Source organism: Scyliorhinus canicula, chromosome 15, assembly GCF_902713615.1.
Source record: "Scyliorhinus canicula chromosome 15, sScyCan1.1, whole genome shotgun sequence".
Taxonomy (NCBI): Eukaryota; Metazoa; Chordata; class Chondrichthyes; order Carcharhiniformes; family Scyliorhinidae; genus Scyliorhinus; species Scyliorhinus canicula.
This window is the reverse complement of record NC_052160.1, coordinates 87028974-87047687: the sequence shown is the minus strand read 5'-3', so window position 1 is coordinate 87047687 and position 18714 is coordinate 87028974. Positions and strand designations below refer to the sequence as shown.

Sequence of the window (18714 nt, the reverse complement as noted above, 5' to 3'; positions counted from 1 at the left end):
AGTATTCTGATCGCTTAGTTTAGTTGTAGCTTAGTCCCTTAGCGTGTGCATGCGTATTTATTATATTTGTAATAATAAATACTAATCGTTTGGAACTTACTAATCGGTGTATCGTTTTATTACTTTGAACCTGACCTTGGAATATTTGTGAGGTGTTTATACGACACCTGGCGACTCCCGAGCTGAAAATACACATATAGAGCCTAGCAGTGTTAAGCACACGGCCTTTAAATGGAGGCGTGTTAATACACTCCAATAAACGCGTATTACACTCAAGTAAAACGTGCAACACCACACAATCTTACTACCACATGGTGTATGTTCTCGTTGTTGCTCATGGGCTCTGACTGTCTCAGAGGCTGGATCCCAAGAGAGCGGGAAAACTAGTGCCCTCTGGCTTTATAGTGGTCGTGTCCTGTCTGGTGATTGGCTGCTGTGTTCTGTTTTTATTGGTCATCCTGTGTGTCAATCGCTGCCTGTCTGTGCACATCATATACTTGTGTGTATATTATGACACCTCCAGGTATGAATCGCAATTGATTTGCTCTCACGCTGGGAGCACAAATCCTCAAGCAATTCACAATCCCTTCCATGCAGATTTTGCTGGCGTGGACTGTGAGGGATTCCGTTGCAAATCTCGCAATCGAGCTGCCATTTTGAGTGGGCAGCCCGAAAGCGAAGTCCGGTTGCTGCTCACTATTTCGATAGGTTGAATAGCCAGTCTGCAACTTTAGGTGGTGCTGCTGACCGCCAGCTGAACAGGATTTTACGATGGATGATCAGGGAGTCAAAGGCAAGGGCTTAAGGCCTCCTACACGTCAAGAGATCTGGCTGGTCTGTACCCCAAAGACCACCACTTTCAAGCATGGCTCCACCATCATCCCCACCACTTTGAACATTGCCTCGAAGAAGGCTGTCCAGTACCCAGTATGGTAAAGCACTTTTACACCTTTATTAGGTGATGTGTGGTAGGACCTGTACTCCAGGTTCGCCGGTAGCCCCTGCCTGCTGGCTCCACCCAGTAGGCGGAGTATAAATAATGTGTATCCTCCATGCAGCAGCCATTTTGCCAGTTGCTGTGGGAGGCCACACATCTTAGAGCAATAAAGCCTCAGTTGTATCAACAGATGTGCTTCCCCTCCCCCCACAACCCCTTGTCGGCTCGTCGCTGTGCAGTTGCCCCTTGCTAGTGGCTCCTTATCTCTTCCCTGCTGTCGCTGTTCCAGCTGCTACCGCGTCTTTCATCACGGCCTTAATGTCCGCTTTTATCTCCTGCTGGTGCTCCCTTAGTGCTTCGGTGAAGGATGCCTTCCAGCTGCCCCCGGTACGGGGAAGTTTGATCATGTCTGCCTTGCTCCTTTTGCTCCTGCGAAACTTGCATTCCGTTGCCTTGTGCGCTGGTTGGCTCATCCGAGTGTGGCCGTTCCTGGCCCCTTCTACTTCTGGCCTCTGCTCGGCTCCTAGTTTGGCTTTTGCCGGTCATCTTTTCTTATATGCAGGCTCTCTTTCTTTCTTCCTCTGACTTACTAAGGTTGGGGAATGTGTTGCTGCGTTTCTGACGAGTTTTTGCTGAAAAGTGAGTATTTTCTGGGTTCGCGGGAGGAGAGCCACCTGATGTGCGACTGCTCAGCAAATCGTCCTCACCGGAAAATCAACATCTAGCAATGATTGACAGATCCAGGACCACAACAATGACAGTTCAGCGTTTTCAGTGGAGTAAAGAGGAAGTGAGAGTACTTAAAACACTTAACTGGTTAGTTTCATAGCTGACTCCTTGAAAGCCACTCAGGGATGAAGGGAGATGAATTAAATAATGCAGACAGCCAGGTCTGTCGTGTGGGTCTGTGGAATTAGGGGGGTCTCTGGTGGGTGTTTCTCTCTCATGGGTGGTCCTTGGTGGTGGGGTGTGGTTTGGGGGGAAATTTGGTGTGGGAACGGCAGGATTTGCATTGTGGAAGTGAGGGAGGCCCTCCAATGGACTTTAATGGCCAACTCCCTTGAAAAGTTACTCCTTTGGCCCATCGTGAGGTCCACCGTGCCAGGGACCCAGAAGACCGGAGGATCACGCGGGCTTGGAAATATAGTGACTGGCCAGTTAATGTACTGAAAATGGGTCTGGATTCTCCTGGACCCTTGGCCTACATCATTCAGTAAAGGCCAGTAACAATAACCTTCACACAGCAACTTTATGCAACAATGCACCAATAATACAAACAAAAACACAAGTCACCCTTGTGTATTCCCAATTGTTTGAAGAGGACCTTTTTTTAAGCAAGAAAAGAGAATGAATAATGATGGCTGCCACAGGTTACCTGATGTCTGGCATTGCTAGTTGACCTTTTCTGGAGAGTTACTACATGGATTCTTCTGGAGACATGCCCAGGCATGTTGCTCATGAAACTTCACATCTGGGGGTGTCATGGTCCCCTTAAAAAAAAGAATATTGAAAGGAAGGAAAATGCTATTTGAAACTTTATAAGCTTATTTCTTTAGCAGAAACCAAAGATCCATCAAGGCAATGAAGAAATTCTAGCTAGCCAGGATGTACAACAAATAGACAATCACAATCCTGTGGAGGATGAAACCTGTTGCTTTCTACTCTAGAATCCCTTCAGTGCTGAAGGAGACCATTTGGCCCATCGAGTCTGCACCGACCCTCCAAAAGAGCACCCAATCCAGGCCCAATCCCCACCCTATAATCGTAACCCCACTTAACCTTTCGACACTTAAGGAGCCATTTAACAGGGCCAATCCACCAAACCTGTACTTCTCTGAACTGTGGGAGGAAACCGAAACACCTTGAAAAAATACTTGCAAACACGGGGGGAATGTGCAAACTCCACACAGATAGTCACCCGAGGTCAGAATCAAATGGGTCTCTGGTGCTGTGAGGCAGCAGTGTGACCCACCATGCCATCCATCTATCTTGAAATATGTCAAAACTTTCTGAGATCCATACAAAGCTGTCAGCGATAACTTATTGCCTTCATAGATACTACAGGAGATGTACTGGAGCATCACTTTCATACCATTACAGTTCTCAACATTGTTCATCTCAAAAAGGCCTGTCATTTCTGCAAACTTAATGTCAATGAGAACACAATCATATTATGAATTACATATCGATGTGCGTTCTGTGATTTCACAGAGAGATTCAGTGGAGGAAAGGGCTCGACAGCTGTTCAGCAGCAAACTATGATCCTCACAGGTAAGCAGACATGTTCACCACAATAAGCACACACTGCTGACAGCGCACACATTTCCATCCAGCAGACATTTAAAATGTCACCAGGTGGAACCAACTTCCATTGGCCGGCATCATGCATGGGGGGGAGTGGGCACTACTAAAGTAATAATGCTCAGCCTTAAATGCAGCAGCAAGGCATAAAAGGCTATGGTGCTCAATACTACTTCAACCAAAACCTCACAGTCATAAAATAAACAGCATTGCAAATTAATCTTTGGTGAAAAGACTCCACTGTTGGTCACAATAAATACTTACAGCATCCACAAACATCCGCCTTCAGTGCAACAGAACCAGGATAATCACTGACCCTTTTTATCCTTTAATTTTTTAAATAATAAATATCTTCATTGTCACAAGTAGGCTCACATGAACACTACAATGAAGTTACTGCGAAAAGCTCCTAGTCACCACATTCCGTCGCCTGTTCGGGTATACAGAGGGAGAATTCAGAATGTCCAAATTACCTAGTAGCAAGGCTTTTTTGGACTTGTGGGAGGAAACTGGAGCATCCGGAGGAAACCCACACAGACACGGGGAGAACGTGCAGACTCCACACAGACAGTGGCCCAAGCCAGGAATCAAACCTGGGACCCTGGAGCTGTGAAGCAAAAGTGCTACCCACTGAAATTTAGAGTACCTAATTCGTTTTTTCACAATTAAGTGGCAATTTTAGTGTGGCCAATCCACCTATCCTGCACGTTTTTGGGTTGTGGGGGCGAAACTCCACATGGACAGGTGTCCCAGGGCTGGGATCGAACCTAGGTCCTCGACGCTGAGACAGCAGTGCTAACCACTGCGCCACAGTGCTGCCCTAATCACTAACCCTGATGCACAATTCTCATAAGGTCATATAACATCTGCCTGAGCTGCAAGGGTTATATGTCTTGTCCAGCCATGATTTTCATGCAAAGTGCCTTTGTTCATGTCGCAGGTGTAGAACTAAAGGCTATTCATTGTGATGCGATTGAGTAAGGCTCAATGGAACTGGGGGTCAAGATGAGAGATAATTGGGGAGAAGGTCTAATTTTATACCGCTGAATGAACGTGGCACCTTCCAACACATCAGTTAGCCATTCAATACCTGAGGCCTGGAGAGGGATAAATGCACAATATATATACAAAAGTGGAGATTATGGACAATTAATAAATGTCTGTGCCACCATTGTGCATTCAAAACTTAATTTTCTTAACTTAACCGCTACGAGGTGCAGCCCTGATATCTGCAGCCAGGTTGTAACAACCTGTTGACTGCCATGAGCTGTTGTCTAAGGTTACTCTATTAGGTTCCCTCTGATGACCTGGGCAGCCCCAGCCTGCTAATGGTCTCATGCTCTGGGAAATCTGTACCCTCCTCGCCCTAACTTACTGGAGCCTATGGGATCACAGGCAGAGGAATTTGGAGCGACAGGACACTCTTCCAGTGTCCTGGGTAGATCCCCCCACGGTGTGTGGCTGGTGCTCCTGCTCCCTTTGGGTGCCCGATGGCCTCTCCAACTCTTTGAAGAGAAGGGGCATCTGGTGGGAGGTCGAGGTGCGCAGCCCCTCTCATCTAGCCACTGTTAGGACACACCTATATCTAGAGCAGGTGTGCAGGTCCGAGCGAATATCCAGATACGGCTGAACCTGGGTGATGGAACCATCAATTCACCAGACACGTGTTTCCGATGTGAATCTAGGCTTTAATCGACTTACTTCAGAGCCAGCCTGTTACCCGTTGATGAACTCGAAGTGACCCAGGCTGACTCTGGACACGGATACTTATACAGCTGCACTAGGGGGAGGAGTCGTGGGCGGAACCAAGGGTGGAGCCCAGTACAAGTTCCTAAGTGCTCCCAGCACTACTCCCCCTAGTGGTAGGATGGCGCTACTGCGCTTACAATAAGTGTGAATTAGTATATATACATTCATATATTACATTCACCACACTGGGTCTCCAAGACGACCGGCAACCTTCCCATAGAGACTTCGATGCGCTTGCATGCTGGAGCCAACACATTAAACAGAACGCAGATGGACTCCTCCATCTCTTGTTCGCATCTGGTGATGGCCTCCGAAAACATTGTGTCTTTATAACTCAATGTTGCTGCCAGGGATGATTACAGAGGCTTGTCTTTGGACTGGGACTCTGCAATGACCAGTCCTCCAAATGCCAGAGACCTCGGTTCCATTACCTCTGCCTGCTGTGGACCTGATCGTTGAGGTGATCACCAAACCTAATTTAGAACTAGGACTCACTGAGATGCGTGTAACTGCGCTGCTGGAGAGCACCAATGAACACAGTGACAGGTCTGCATCTGATTTTTCCTGTGCCTCCTCATCTGGAGTGCTCAGAGGGCTGATGCACTTCTTCAACCTTTTCGTGATGGTAGTCGGAATAGAAAAAAGAGATAATTAATGATTGACAAGGTAAGATAATCTACCATAGGTCACTCACTGTCATTGGGCTGGATTTTACGATTTGATGACTTAAGTGCTGACGCCAGCGTGGGAACAGGGGCATTTTACCCCCCAAGAAATGGAGCAAAACCTCCACCGATCCTCCGTCTAGTGGGGGGTTAGCGGGCACGCAGCGTAAAGCCCCTGCTTTAGCTGCGGATACGGACGGAGAATTGCCGGGTCTGTGGCTGCGCATGCGCACGGTAGTGGCCTGCAGCGGCCATGCTGTGTAACATAGCGCAGGCCCAATGCGGACCCGGTCTGCCAAATAATGTCCCCCTTTCACCAGGCTCACCTCCCCCCACCATTGACACCAGCCCCCGCCAAAGTCCCCCTGCCCATGGAATGGCTCCCACCCGACTGGCGGCGCTGGATTCAGTCCACAGCCGCCACGCCGGGTTCCTGAAAAAAAATAGCACACGTGTCCCATGTCGTTGGGAATTCGCCACATCAAGGGAGGGCCTCAGGCGACGTCCTGAGGCCGTCCCGATGGTGTACCCAGTTTTGGAGGGGGCGCAAAAGTGGTGCCGCACGCCGTTTCAGCATTGTGGACCACAGAATCCCATCTATGGTCTCCATGTGGCCGGTGAATACTGGATGGACTCTCACTGCGTGTTGGGGGAGCATTTCAGAATCACGCATAATTGCAGCTCTGCAGGAGCCATTACCTTTGATGCCACCATTATGGAAATAAATGAGTCCATGGTCGAATTCTGGTGCTGGGTCAGAGAATCGGCGGAGGGGCGCGAGATTCCCGCCGACCCGGTCAGAACTACGCCAACGCGGACCGCACTCGCTGGAGAATCGGCAGAAATGGCGCGATGTGCTGGCCCCCAGGGCTGCAGCGAATCTGCGGGCCGGATGGGCTGAAGCGTGAATCAAAAATCCTTTGGAATGGCATCAACCAGTCATGCTGGCTGACGCCGGTGAAGGAGGAGGTCGGGGTCAGCGTGGCGGGAAACCAGAGATATTGCTATGGCATGGCCATGGCTGCGGGGGGTGACGTTGTCGGAGACGGAGGCCCCTCAGAGCCTGGGGGAAAGGCGGTGTTGGTGAGGGGGAGGGAGCGTCAGGAGGGTCGGGGCCGAGCACTGACACTGGATGTGGGCGGGCTAGGCCTGATGGCTCCGGTTGATCCCTGGCTTGTTGCTGCCCTGGCATTGGCTGGGGGCGGGCTGCATCCGCTGGGACGGGTTGATCGCCGTGTGGTCCTGCAAGACATAATACAGCATGCATGGTTAGACATGCAGACAGGGCTCGGGGTGCTGGGAGGAGGTGGGGGAAGGGGGATGGGGGGGGAGAGGAGGAGGTGCGGAACGGGATGGAGGAGGAGGTGGGGGCCAGGCCCGGGGGGGGGTCTCACTTGGTGGCGCGCCCCCGTTCTCGACATCGGCAACACCCTGGTCCTCGGATCCACCTGAGAGGTCCAGTGCCCTATGTTCATGCACGGTGAGAGGGTGCAATTCAGGTAGACCCCCTCCGGTCCTGGCACGCTCCCGGTTGTTATGGCCGTGTCCGAGGTACAGGGCCTCCCTCCTCTGCTCCACGGCGTCCAAGAGCATCTCCATATCACAGTCCTGGAACCTCGGCGCACGTCTGTGACGCCGTTGTGGGCGCCGCTGTCGCGCTTCCTGGGACGCCCATGCTAGCCCCTTCCATTGCGCAGAATGATCGGGTCGACGCCGGCACCTCTTGCGCAGGTTTTGACGCAGGCGTCAACACTTGGCCGCGATATCGGAGTATCCTGGCACATGTATTTTATGTCTGATCAACTCCATTTCTATGAACTGTGGTCCCTATACCCAAAGTTCAGGGTGTTAAATTTCATGCTCCAGACTCTATAAGCAGAAAAAAATGCTTTCTGCTTATAACAGTTAAAAGCCACCCCATTATGTTGAAAAGTTTTTTTATGATGGAAATAAGTTTTGCTATTAAGCCTTAAGATGTCCAATGTATACTCTCCTGGATGTCCAAAACACCCCATCATCTCTTCCTAGACGACCAATAGATATAACAAATGGCATCATTCTGTCATCACTGTTCTATGCTTGGAGGACATGCTGGCAGGACTCAGAATTGTGTTCATCTTCATCATCACTTCCTCTGTCACAATCCAGTCATGGATCTTCCTGGTATCTTTGTACTGTATAGTTCTTGCACAGCTCCCGTTTCCTGTCCATTCATTTCATCCTTATATCTCTTTTTCCACTTTTGAAGTGCATGATATCTTATATTATGAATTACGTGCTTTGTTGCTGAAAGGTGTTACCTTATTTTGTATGTTGCTAATATTCTGTACCATTTTATTTTTTTGCATTAGATTTTTGAACATAAAGAGGGATCAGCAATAGAAGAATTAAAAGTACTTAAAAAACAAAATAATCAGCTAAAGTAAGAAAGATCTCATTGGAATAATTAATAAGTTGAAGCTTTAATTTGTTTTAGAAAACATTTTATTGAGGCAGTTATAATTTTAACATTCTAAACAACAGAGCGATACGACATATACAAAAACCCCTCAGGAACATACCCAACTTCCCCCCACCCTAACGCCTAACTACCCATATATTATATTCCTTGCCCTCATTCTTCACTGACCCCCCCCCCCCCCCCCCCCTCCGGCTGACGGTTAGTTTTCCTTAAAGAAGTCAATGAATGACTGCCACCTCCAAGCGAACGCCTGTATTGAAGGAAACTTAATCTTCTCCAGCCTGAGAAACCCTGGCATGTCACTGACCACACCCCTGACTTTGGAGCTCCGAGTCCCTCCATCCCAACAAAATTCGTCTCCGGGCCACCAGGGAGGCAAAGGCCAAAATGTCGGCCTTTCCCCCACCCTGGGCTCCCAGATCTTCTGACACTCCAAATATTGCCACCTCTGACACTCCAAATACACCCACAACTCTCGGGATCCATAACCCACTTCAAAATCAGGGAAATCGATGCCTGCGATAACGTCGGGTAGAGCACTCCTAGCTCCTTGGACTCATTATAAGCCTTTACCAGGAGTTGTCCCAGAAGCTTGGAAAACTTTTTATAAAACTCAACCAGGTATCCATCAGATCCCGGGGCCTTAGCCGATTGTGTCGCCCCCAACCTATCTGTAACCTCCCCAGCCCAATTGGGGCTCCCAGATCCTCCACCAACTCCTCATCTATCCTCGGGATATCCAGCACTCCCAGGAATTGCTTCATAGCCTCCTCCCCAGATGGGGGGTTCCGATTTATACAATCTAATCTAAAATTCCTGAAACACATCATTCACCCCCGCCGGATCCAAAACCACCTTCCCCCCAGTATCCTTTACTTTCCCAATCTCTCTCGCCGCTCCTGTTTCTTCAGCTAATGTGCCAGCATCCTGCTGGCTTTTTCCCCATATTCATAGACAGCGCCCTTTACCCTCCTTAGCTGTCCCTCCGCCTTACCTGTGGGCAGTAGCCCAAATTACAGCTGCAGTCTCTGATGCTCCTTCAAAAGCCGTCATCCCGAGACTCCGCATACCTCCTGTCCACCTGTAAAATTTCCCCTACTGGCATGCCCAGCCTTCTCCTTATTGGCCCGAATTGAGATGAATTTCCCCCTAATAACCATCTTCAGTGCCTTCCGCAATCCAGCCGAGACCTCACTATGTCATTGATCTTTATATATCCCCGAATGACCTTCCTCACCCACTCGCACACCTCCTCATCCGCTAACAGCCCCATATCTAACCTCCATTGCGGCCGCAGTGCCTTCCCTTTGTCAGTTTGTATGACCACCCAATGTGGGGCGTTGCCTGACACCACAATTACTGAGTATTCAGCATCTATCACCTCAGACAGCAGCGTTTTGTCCAACACAAAGAAGTCTATCCAGGAATACACCTTGTGCACATGGGAGTAGAATTAAAACTCCTTACTCCTTGGCCTCCCAAATCTCCCCACTATGGAGGAGGGGTTCTTATGGAGGAGGGGTTCTGGTGTGAGGTGCTCCGGAGAGTGAATGCCTCCACCTTGTGCGTGAGGTTGGGGCTGATACAGCTGAAAGTGGTATACAGAGCACACCTCACGAGGGCGAGGATGAGCCAATTCTTTGAAGGAGTAGAAGATGTGTGTGAACGTTGCGGGGGGCCCCCTGCTAACCAGGTTCATATGTTTTGTCCTGTCCAAAGCTAGAGGATTACTGGAAGGAGGTTTTTAGGATACTTTCTAAAGTGGTGCACGTGAAACTGGACCCGGACCCCCGGGAGGCCATATTCGGTGTGTCGCAGCCAGGGTTGGAAACGGGTGCGGAGGCAGATGTTGTAACCTTCGCCTTGTTGATCGCCCGAAGGCGGATCCTGATGGGTTGGAGTGCAGCCTCTCCACCCTGTGCCCTGGCGTGGCGGGGGGATCTATTCGAATTCTTGACTCTTGAGAAGGTTAAGTTTGAACTGAGGGGGAGGATGTAGGGGTTCTACAATTCATGGGCATTATTCATTATGCACTTTCAAGAACTGGATAACATTGAACATTAGTTGGGGGGGGGGGCTGGGTGGGAGGGTTGGGGGGGAGGGGAGGTGATGGGTGTTAATGGGGGCCATGGGTGATTCCTGATTCCTTTTTGTCAGTTGTTTATGTGAACATGTTGGTGTGAATGGTTTGGGTTTGGTGGGAGGATGGGATAGTTGTTATAGATTTGGGGATTGACATATTTGTTACTGATTATTATTTATTACTGATTTTTGATTATTGTTGGTGGGTGTAAATTTGGGAGAAAATGCGAAAAAGGAGAAGAATAAAGAAATGTGTAAAAAAAAATCTCCCCACAAAATCCGTCGAGGTGAATCCAGATCCGGGATCTTCCCCAGCACCCGTCTAACAAACTCAACATCATCCCTGTTTGGGGAATATATATTTACCAATACCACAGTCATTCCCTCCAACATCCCACTAACCATAACATATCTACCCCCAGGGTCCGCCTCTAACTTCCTCACCTCAAACACCACCTGCTTGTGGACCAGGATTGTCACCTCCCACCTTCAAAATGTGTCTCCTGCAACATGGCAACGTCCGCCTTCAGTTGCCTCATGTGCGCGAACATACGGGCCCTTTTGACTGGCCAATTCAATCCCCGAATGTTCCACTTGACCAGCCTGGTCGGGGGGCATCCTGCCTCCCCCCCACTTCCCCTGCCAATCAACCATAACCTCTCCTAGGCCAGTATTCGGCCCATGTCCGCACCTCCCCTGTTTCGCCCTCGGCAACTAGCGTCATTAACACTCCTCCTCCTCCACCTTGAAAATCCCCTCCCCATCAGCAGTCTAGATCCCCCCACCCCACCAAACCCCTCCCCACCTCTGCCCCACATCGGTCTTCAGCTCACTCCTCACTTTGCTTCCGAGGGAACTAGCCCTCCCAGCTAGCCTGGCAGCCCCCACCTTTGGCGCCTAGCATCTTACCCCCCACGGTCCCCCCCCCCGCCCTCGCTCAACAAATTTCTATATATCAGCCTAACCCCAAACAGAACCGGAAAAATGGAAAGAAACAAGCAAACCCCCCCCCCCCCCCCAAAAAATACGTGCGAACAACGCAAACCCAAGGTTTTACAAAACATAAGTAATTTCTCCTCAGTCAAAGTTCAAGTCCTCCTTCTCTTGCCAGTCTATTCTCCTTCATAAAGTCCGCTGTCTCCTCCGCCCAGCCAAAATACAATGCCTGGCTCCCATAGGTCACCCATAGGCGCGCCGGGTACAGTACACCAAACTTTATGTCCTTCTTGTACAGGGCCGACTTGACCTCCTCTTCACGAACACCCGAACCTCAACATCTGCCCACATACATCGCCATGTCTGCCTGGCCCACATCATAATGCATTCCTTGTCCAGGAACCAATGTAATCATACCACCATCTCCCTCGGTGGCTCACCCCCCCCGGGGCTTGCGCATCAGTGTCCTGTGGGCCCAATCCATCTCCAACGGTTGATTAAACGCACATTCCTTAAGCAGCTTCTCCAGCATCTTCCTTACGTATGCATCAGCATCCGATCCTTCAATCCCCTCCAGCAGAGTCACAATCTAAATGTTCTGCCTCCGAGAACGATTTTCCAGGTCCTCCACTTTCTCCAGCAGCCTCTTCTGCTGGTCACACACCATTCCAATCTCTGCTGCCATCCAGGTGGACTTGTCCTCATGCTCCCCCTCCAACTCCTCTAACCTCTGGATCGCCTATCCCTGGGCTGCCAGTCTCGTCTCCACGCGGTCAATCACCGCCTTGATCGAGTCCACCACCCGGGCCAGGCCCTCCGCACTCTCCTTCCGTTGTTGGGTGAACTTCTCATTTAAGAAGCTCACCAACTGGTCCATCGACCACTGAACTGACAGGGTCCGACCCTGTTCTTCTGCCATCTCCATGCGCGTTGTCCGCTCCTCACTCGCCACCACCACCTGGTTCGTTCTTTTCCGAATACTTCTGGATCACAGCTCCATAAACTAGGGGTCCCTTTCTTCTGTTCTTACTTCTACACCTTTCCTCTGCAAAATTCCTGCAACAATCCGGCGTAAAGGCCACAAATGCCACATGAGCGGGAGCTGCCAAATGTGCGACTGCTCACTCCATGGTTGCCACCGGAAGTCCCAAGTTCAAGCTTTCATAAGATTCACAAGTGAATCAACAATGCTAACTTCTCAAGTCATTTCTTTTATTGTTACAAACAAATTCAATGGACTAAAAGTCCAATGGTGTTCTAACGTTTTTTGTTATAAATATAGAACGTACAGTGCAGAAGGAGGCCATTCGGCCCATCGAGTCTGCACCAACCCACTTAAGCCCCCACTTCCAGCCTATCCCCGTAAACCAATAATCCCTCCTACCCTTTTTGGTCACTAAGGGCAATTTATTATGGCCAGTCCACCTAACCTGTAAGTGTTTGGACTGTGGGAGGAAACCAGAGCACCCGGAAAAAACCCACACTGACACGGGGAGAACGTGCAGACTACGCACAGACAGTGACCCAGCAGGGAATCAAACCTGGGACCCTTGCGTTGTGAAGCCCCAGTGCTATCCACTTGTGCTACCATGCTGTCCTTTTTTCCCACTGTTGCGGGTGGGAAAAACCAGAGATTTGAATATGGTCGGTGCTATTACTTCATCAGATTTTGAACCTGCAAATTTAAATTTGTGATAGTTTGTAATTTTATATTTAGAGAAGAAATTAAAGCTCTAGAGAAGACATTAAAACAACAAGATGAAGTGGCTGATAGCAAACTTGAAGAAAAAGAAGAATGTGTAAGCTTTTGTTTATCGTTCCTATTTATTACCCAGTTATAGCTATTTCTGCTTTCCAACGTTTATTCAAGGATCATACATGGGCATTTGTATGTGATCTGGAGGGTGATCAGCATCTATCTATATATATATATCTCTATCTATAAGGTGTTATTGAGGCCACACCTGGAGAAAGGACTTACTGGCACTGGAGGGTGTGCAGAGGAGATTCACTAGGTTAATCCCAGAGTTGAGGGGGTTGAATTACGAGGAGAAGTTGAGTAGACTGGGACTGTACTCGTTGGAGTTTAGAAGTATGCGGGTGGATCTTATAGAAACATAAAATTATGAAGAGATTGGCTAGGATAGATGTGGGAGGTTGTTTCCACTGGCAGGTGAAAGCAGAACTAGGGGGCACAGCCTCAAAGTAAGGTGAAGTAGATTTAGGATTGAGCTTATGTGGAACTTCTTCACCCAGAATGTTGTGAATCTATGGAATCCCCTGCCCAGTGAAGCAGTGAAGCTGGTTTAACTCACTCGGCTAAATCGCTGGCTTTTAAAGCAGACCAAGCAGGCCAGCAGCACGGTTCGATTCCTGTACCAGCCTTCGCAGACAGGTGCCGGAATGTGGTGACTAGGGGCTTTTCACAGTAACTTAATTGAAGCCTACTTGTGACAATAAGTGATTTTCATTTTCAGTTGAGTCTCCTTCATTAAATGTTTTCAAGATAAAGATAGAGAGTTTTTTTGAAGAATAAAGGAATAAAGGGTTATGGTGTTCGGGCGGGAAAATTGAGCTGAGTCCACAAAAGATCAGCCATAATCTCATTGAATGGCAGAGCATGTCCGAAGGGCCAGATGGCCTACTCCTGCTCCTAGTTCTTATCGCAGAATTTTCTCATTTTGCAAAAGAGTGGCGCAGCGGGTGGGAAAAAAGGCATTGAATCCACCGGCCCCAGTGGTAGCTTTCTCCACCGTATCGTTTGTTGATAGTTGAAAAAGGCCAGGTTTCACAATGTAACACAAGCTGAGGGCCCGTCCAGTCAGCAACTTGGTTTTTTTAAGATTGGAGTGCTTTTGGTAGGCGGTGGGGACAATTGCCTTTACGTCATTCTGAAATGTGGGGCTGGATTCTCTGATTCTGTGACTGTCCGGAGGATGCGTCTGGTCTTACGACCAAATGTTGACGCCGTCCCCGCGTCGATGCTTTGTCCAGTGAGGGGCTAGAAGCTGCCCCACGTCACCTGCCAGTATAAACGCAGAATGGCCGGGTCCGTGGCTGCGCGTGCACGCGGCGGCGGCCTACGGTGGCCATGTCATACAACATGGCGCCGGCAACACAAACACTCGGCATGCCATAAACTGCCCCCTTGTAACCCCTTCACCACCCCGGACCCACCCCCCACCAGTCCCCCTAGTCCTTGCAGAAGACCCCCTGCCAGCGGAACGGCTCTCCCTTTGACTGTGGCGGCGCTGGGCACAGTCCGCAGCTGCCATGCCAGCTGCAGAAAAGTTGAGAGGACATGCCACCCATGCCGTCGGGAAGTCATCCCATCAGGGAGGGCCTCAGGTGACGTCATCAGGCCATCCCAGTGGCGTGTGGATTTTTGAGGGGGTGGAGCATTGGAAAAACGGAGCCCTGATTTTGCCGTAAAAAAGGATTTTCCGGCCGATTGGCAAACACGATTTGGGCCTCTCCGATTGGAGAATCCTGCCTGATTTGGGCCTCCTGTGGGATTTTCCACTTCTGTCGCCCCTCACGCCCAACGGAAATGGGAGCAGAAAATCCCCCCTATGGAACTGAAGGCCAACTTGGAAAGAAGCGGAAAAGAGTTGGCAGAAGTACACTTCAGGCATAGGCTGCAATTTTTCAGGCCAACAGGGTTTAGCTCACAGGGATAATCACTGGCTTTTAAAGCAGACCAAGCAGGCCAGCAGCACGGTTTGATTCCCGTACCAGCCTCCCCGGACAGGCGCTGGAATGTGGCGACTAGGGGCTTTTCACAGTAACTTCATTGAAGCCTACTCGTGACAATAAGCGATTTTCATTTTTTCATTTTTTTTCACAGGCGCAAATCCCGTAACGGCCAATAACTCTTGCGAGTGGTTAAAAGTATTTTTTGCGCCACTGAGAACCCAGAACCGCTCCCCGCTGACGTACTCAGGTTCATGCTCATTGTCATGTGAGAGTACCTTTAAGAAATGGATGTTTAAGCAATGTACCTTTAAGAAATGGAGCAGCTCATATTACTGAAGTGATGTCAGAGTGTGGAGGTAGCTGAGTTGAGCTCACTTCTGCTTTTTGGGAGTTTTAGTTTCAGTTTGAGAGAGCAGCTGAAAAAGTGCCAGGCTGGTTTGCTGTGAGCTGTTTGAAAGGAAAAGCCAGTTTTCAGGAAAAGAGCTTGGGTGTGTCTATGTTTGCAGTAAGCTGGATCTACTGTGATCTCTACCATGAAAGACTATCTCTGAATCATTTGGGTGATTTAAACTCATAATAGTAATGTCTTTAACCTGATATGTTTCTGTTTAAAGGTGTTAAGTCTTTTGGAGGTTTGAAGGAACATTTTGAGGGGTTATTCAGTGTTGTATTATTTTCGGGGTTATCTTTGAAGTAAGGGGTGTTAAAGGATCCAATGTTTATTTAAAAAGGTTAAGTTGAATTCATGGAATAATCATTGTTTTGTGTTTAAAAATCCCCTGTGTCCATAATTGTAATACTACACCTGGAGACCAAACTGTGTGCTTCAAAAGCAACAATACATTAAAGGGAGAGGTTGGTTGAACTCCATGATACATTTTGGGGTTCTGAAAACGCCGCTCCCATAACACCAGTTAAGTTGTGAACCTGATTATCATTAAATATGCTAAATGACTCAACTCCGTTGCACCCGGGACATCACAAACTGCTCCCTCCCACCCCCGCATGATGTCACACTGGCAAGAATCACTACTAAACCAGTCATGATGATCACATCAGGAGCTTGGATGTGAGGGTAGACTCCATGTGATCAGGGACTCTGCAGGTTTGCACTGCTTCTGGCACCCTGGTGGTGCAAACTTGGCAGTGCCAACTGAAGGCCCGATGCCAGAAAAGATGGGAATGTGGGGGGATGATGAAACTCTGATGCATGCGATGTTGGTGGAGATGGGGCGCGGGGGAACTGAAGCCCCAATGCCGGAAATGGTGCTATGGTTTCCTTCACTTTCTGTTGAGATTGGAGCACACTTTAAAAAGGGTGCCCTGATCTCTATATAGCCGAGCTTCCAGGCATCTTTCGGCCTCATCCCTCAAGAATGACAGCACAAAATACACCCTTCCCGCCCCCCCACTTTTTTTGACAAAGGGCAAACTTCTCCCAAAAGATTTTTAAGTGTGGTCTCCGTCAAGAAACGAGCTGTGATTCTGGCTAGGTGGGTCAGCGCAATCCAGATTGTTATCTACCCACAGTTCAAAATTTCTATTTTGAGCCAGGGCTGATTGATGCTGTGGGACCCGAAGAAACTAGCAAATCCGGATCCTCAGGGATCGGGGCACCATTTTTATAGAGCGCCCCAATCTCAGAGTAAAACCACAGCGCCGCCCCCCATCCCAATCGCTGGCGAGGTCTGCCCACCCCCCCAAGCCCCCAAGTGATGGGCACCCCACTATGGGTTTCCTAAAGGCCCCCCATTTCAGGGCCAGGTGGGCACTGCCAGGGTGTCCAGGGCATTGCCAGGTTGACACTGCCTGGGTGCTGGGGGCAGAACTCAGACAGAGCACTGGCCTTTCTAGGACAGACTTCAGGATAGAGGAAACCCCAGCAGAATAATACTGTGGGTATAAAAAACACTTGCTCTTTATAGGAAGCACTTCAGAAACAGCCTCCTTAAAAAACACTTTGGTTAGAAACACCACCTGGGGCTGGATTCACCATTTTTCAGGCAAAGTGTCGACACCGGCGTGGGAACTGTGACGTTTTACGACGCCAATATCCATGCTGAAGCCTCACCGATCCTGCAACCAGTGAGGGGCTAGCAGCTCTACCGGGTAAAACTCCCAGCTTCCATGATATAGATGGCCGGAGAATAGTCGAGTCTGTGGACGCGCATGCGCATGGCGATGACTGGCAGCGAGCACGCTGCAAAACATGACGTCGGCTGTGTGCGGACCTGACTTGCCAAATGGTGACCACTAGCCATCCCCCACCAGTTGACCCAGCCCTCGGGGAAGCCCCTCCGGCCAGCAGCATGGCTTCCAGCCGACAGTGGCGGTACTGGACACCTTCTGCAGTCTTCACGCCAGGTTCCAGACCGCTGATACCACACGTCCCTCAAGTCAGGAATTTGGCCCATTGGGGTAGGGCCTTCAGGTAACACGCCAATGGCATTCCAACGTCGCACATCGCAATAACGCTATTTCGGAAGTGGCGGAGAATAGAAAACCGGCGTCAAATCAGCGCCGCCCCTGATTTGGGCATCAGAAGTGATTCTCCACCCGATCTCCGGTTACAAAATCGGTGTTGGGAACGGTGAATCCCACCCTGGTCTTTCTGGCAAACACTTCAGAATAAACAAAAAACCTCTATGGAAAAACTGGTTAGCAACAACGCCTGCTCAAAAGAGGAAGCATTTCAGTGTTAATAAACAGTGAAGAGCTGTAAAAACAAACAAAGCTAAACCTCCTTTGAAATAGCCTGGAGGCTTAATCAGGAGGCTTAAAAAAGGTAATGGACCATAAAACTGAATGTAAACAATGTAGTTCAAAGCCTATAGGCTTCTCAGAATGTCCGGAGGTTTGAAAACATTATCGGGGAATGAAAATTAATGTGCAAAAAGATCTTCAAAGGTTTCCAACACATCAAAGGGAAGACCTATCTTTGAACTTGACATGCCGAGACAGCAAAGGTTTGAAGTCTCCAAAGGGAAGACTCTTACCTTCATATGGCAGATTATTGATATTGACAGGCTGAAAGAACGTTTAAAGGTTTTCAAGGCCACAGAGGAAAGACATGCCAGACAGCCCCAATCCTGGCAAAAACTGACAACCTGAGCCCCTCCAGCCCAGCCCAACCCACTCAACCTCCACCCCCGTTGAAGGACCCTCCTTGGCACCCTTGAAGTAAGTATAGTGAGGGTACTCATCTCCTGCTCCCCTCAATGTCTCTGCTGTCTGTCCCAGCTTTTAGAGGCCAGTAGTGATTTGCACTCCTGGGACTAACAGCTGGGGACTGTAAGCATCCCGAGAGCCTGAAGCATTCCACTTCATTCTTGCCAATGAGATTGAAATGAATGTTAATGAGTTCTTGCTGTTTCTGGGTGCCAGCCTGGCACTGCAAAGCTACCCAGGCGGCACTGTCAGCTGGCAGTGATACCAGGTTGGCACTGCCTAGGTGCAAATTGGCATTTTCTGTGCGGTGGCGATCGGGCCGGGGTGCCCTGCATGGGTGTTGTGGGGAATATGTGGACCCTCCCATAGTACATTTGGGCTTGGGAGGATCGGTGATCACTTTGGGGGCTCCAAAGATTGGGACGCCATTTAAGAATGGTGTCCCGATTTATCATTACACTGAGGAGTTCCAGTGAGCAGTGCACAAAACCAGGTTATATGTGGCCTGGGGTTTCCCTATCTAACCTGGGTGCCATTTTATAGCATTATGTTTCTGGGTGCTCGCTATGGAACTTTGTTCCCTGTAGTTAAATCCCGCCCACCTTCTTTACTCAGAAACCAGAGCCGAACTCCCAAAATGAAACTAAAAGCAGCAGACACAGGACGGAGCTGAAAATGAAACAAAAAAAGATACCTAGCCCTTCGCATGAGTGCCTAGC

General features: G+C 49.3%; 1 protein-coding gene across 5 annotated transcripts in view; it reads left to right on the top strand.

Annotated features, from left to right (window-relative positions):
- sycp1 (synaptonemal complex protein 1) overlaps positions 1 to 18714 on the top strand; it is a 741816-nt gene that overhangs the window by 376369 nt on the left and 346733 nt on the right. For 3 of the 5 annotated variants that reach the window (XM_038820847.1, XM_038820845.1, XM_038820844.1), the window contains 2 exons: positions 8004 to 8074; positions 12849 to 12930. The exons of the other annotated variants lie outside the window; for them this stretch is intronic. In XM_038820847.1, coding sequence (XP_038676775.1) covers positions 8004 to 8074; positions 12849 to 12930 — 153 coding nt within the window. The remainder of the gene's footprint in view (positions 1 to 8003; positions 8075 to 12848; positions 12931 to 18714) is intronic. 5 annotated transcript variants of the gene reach the window in all.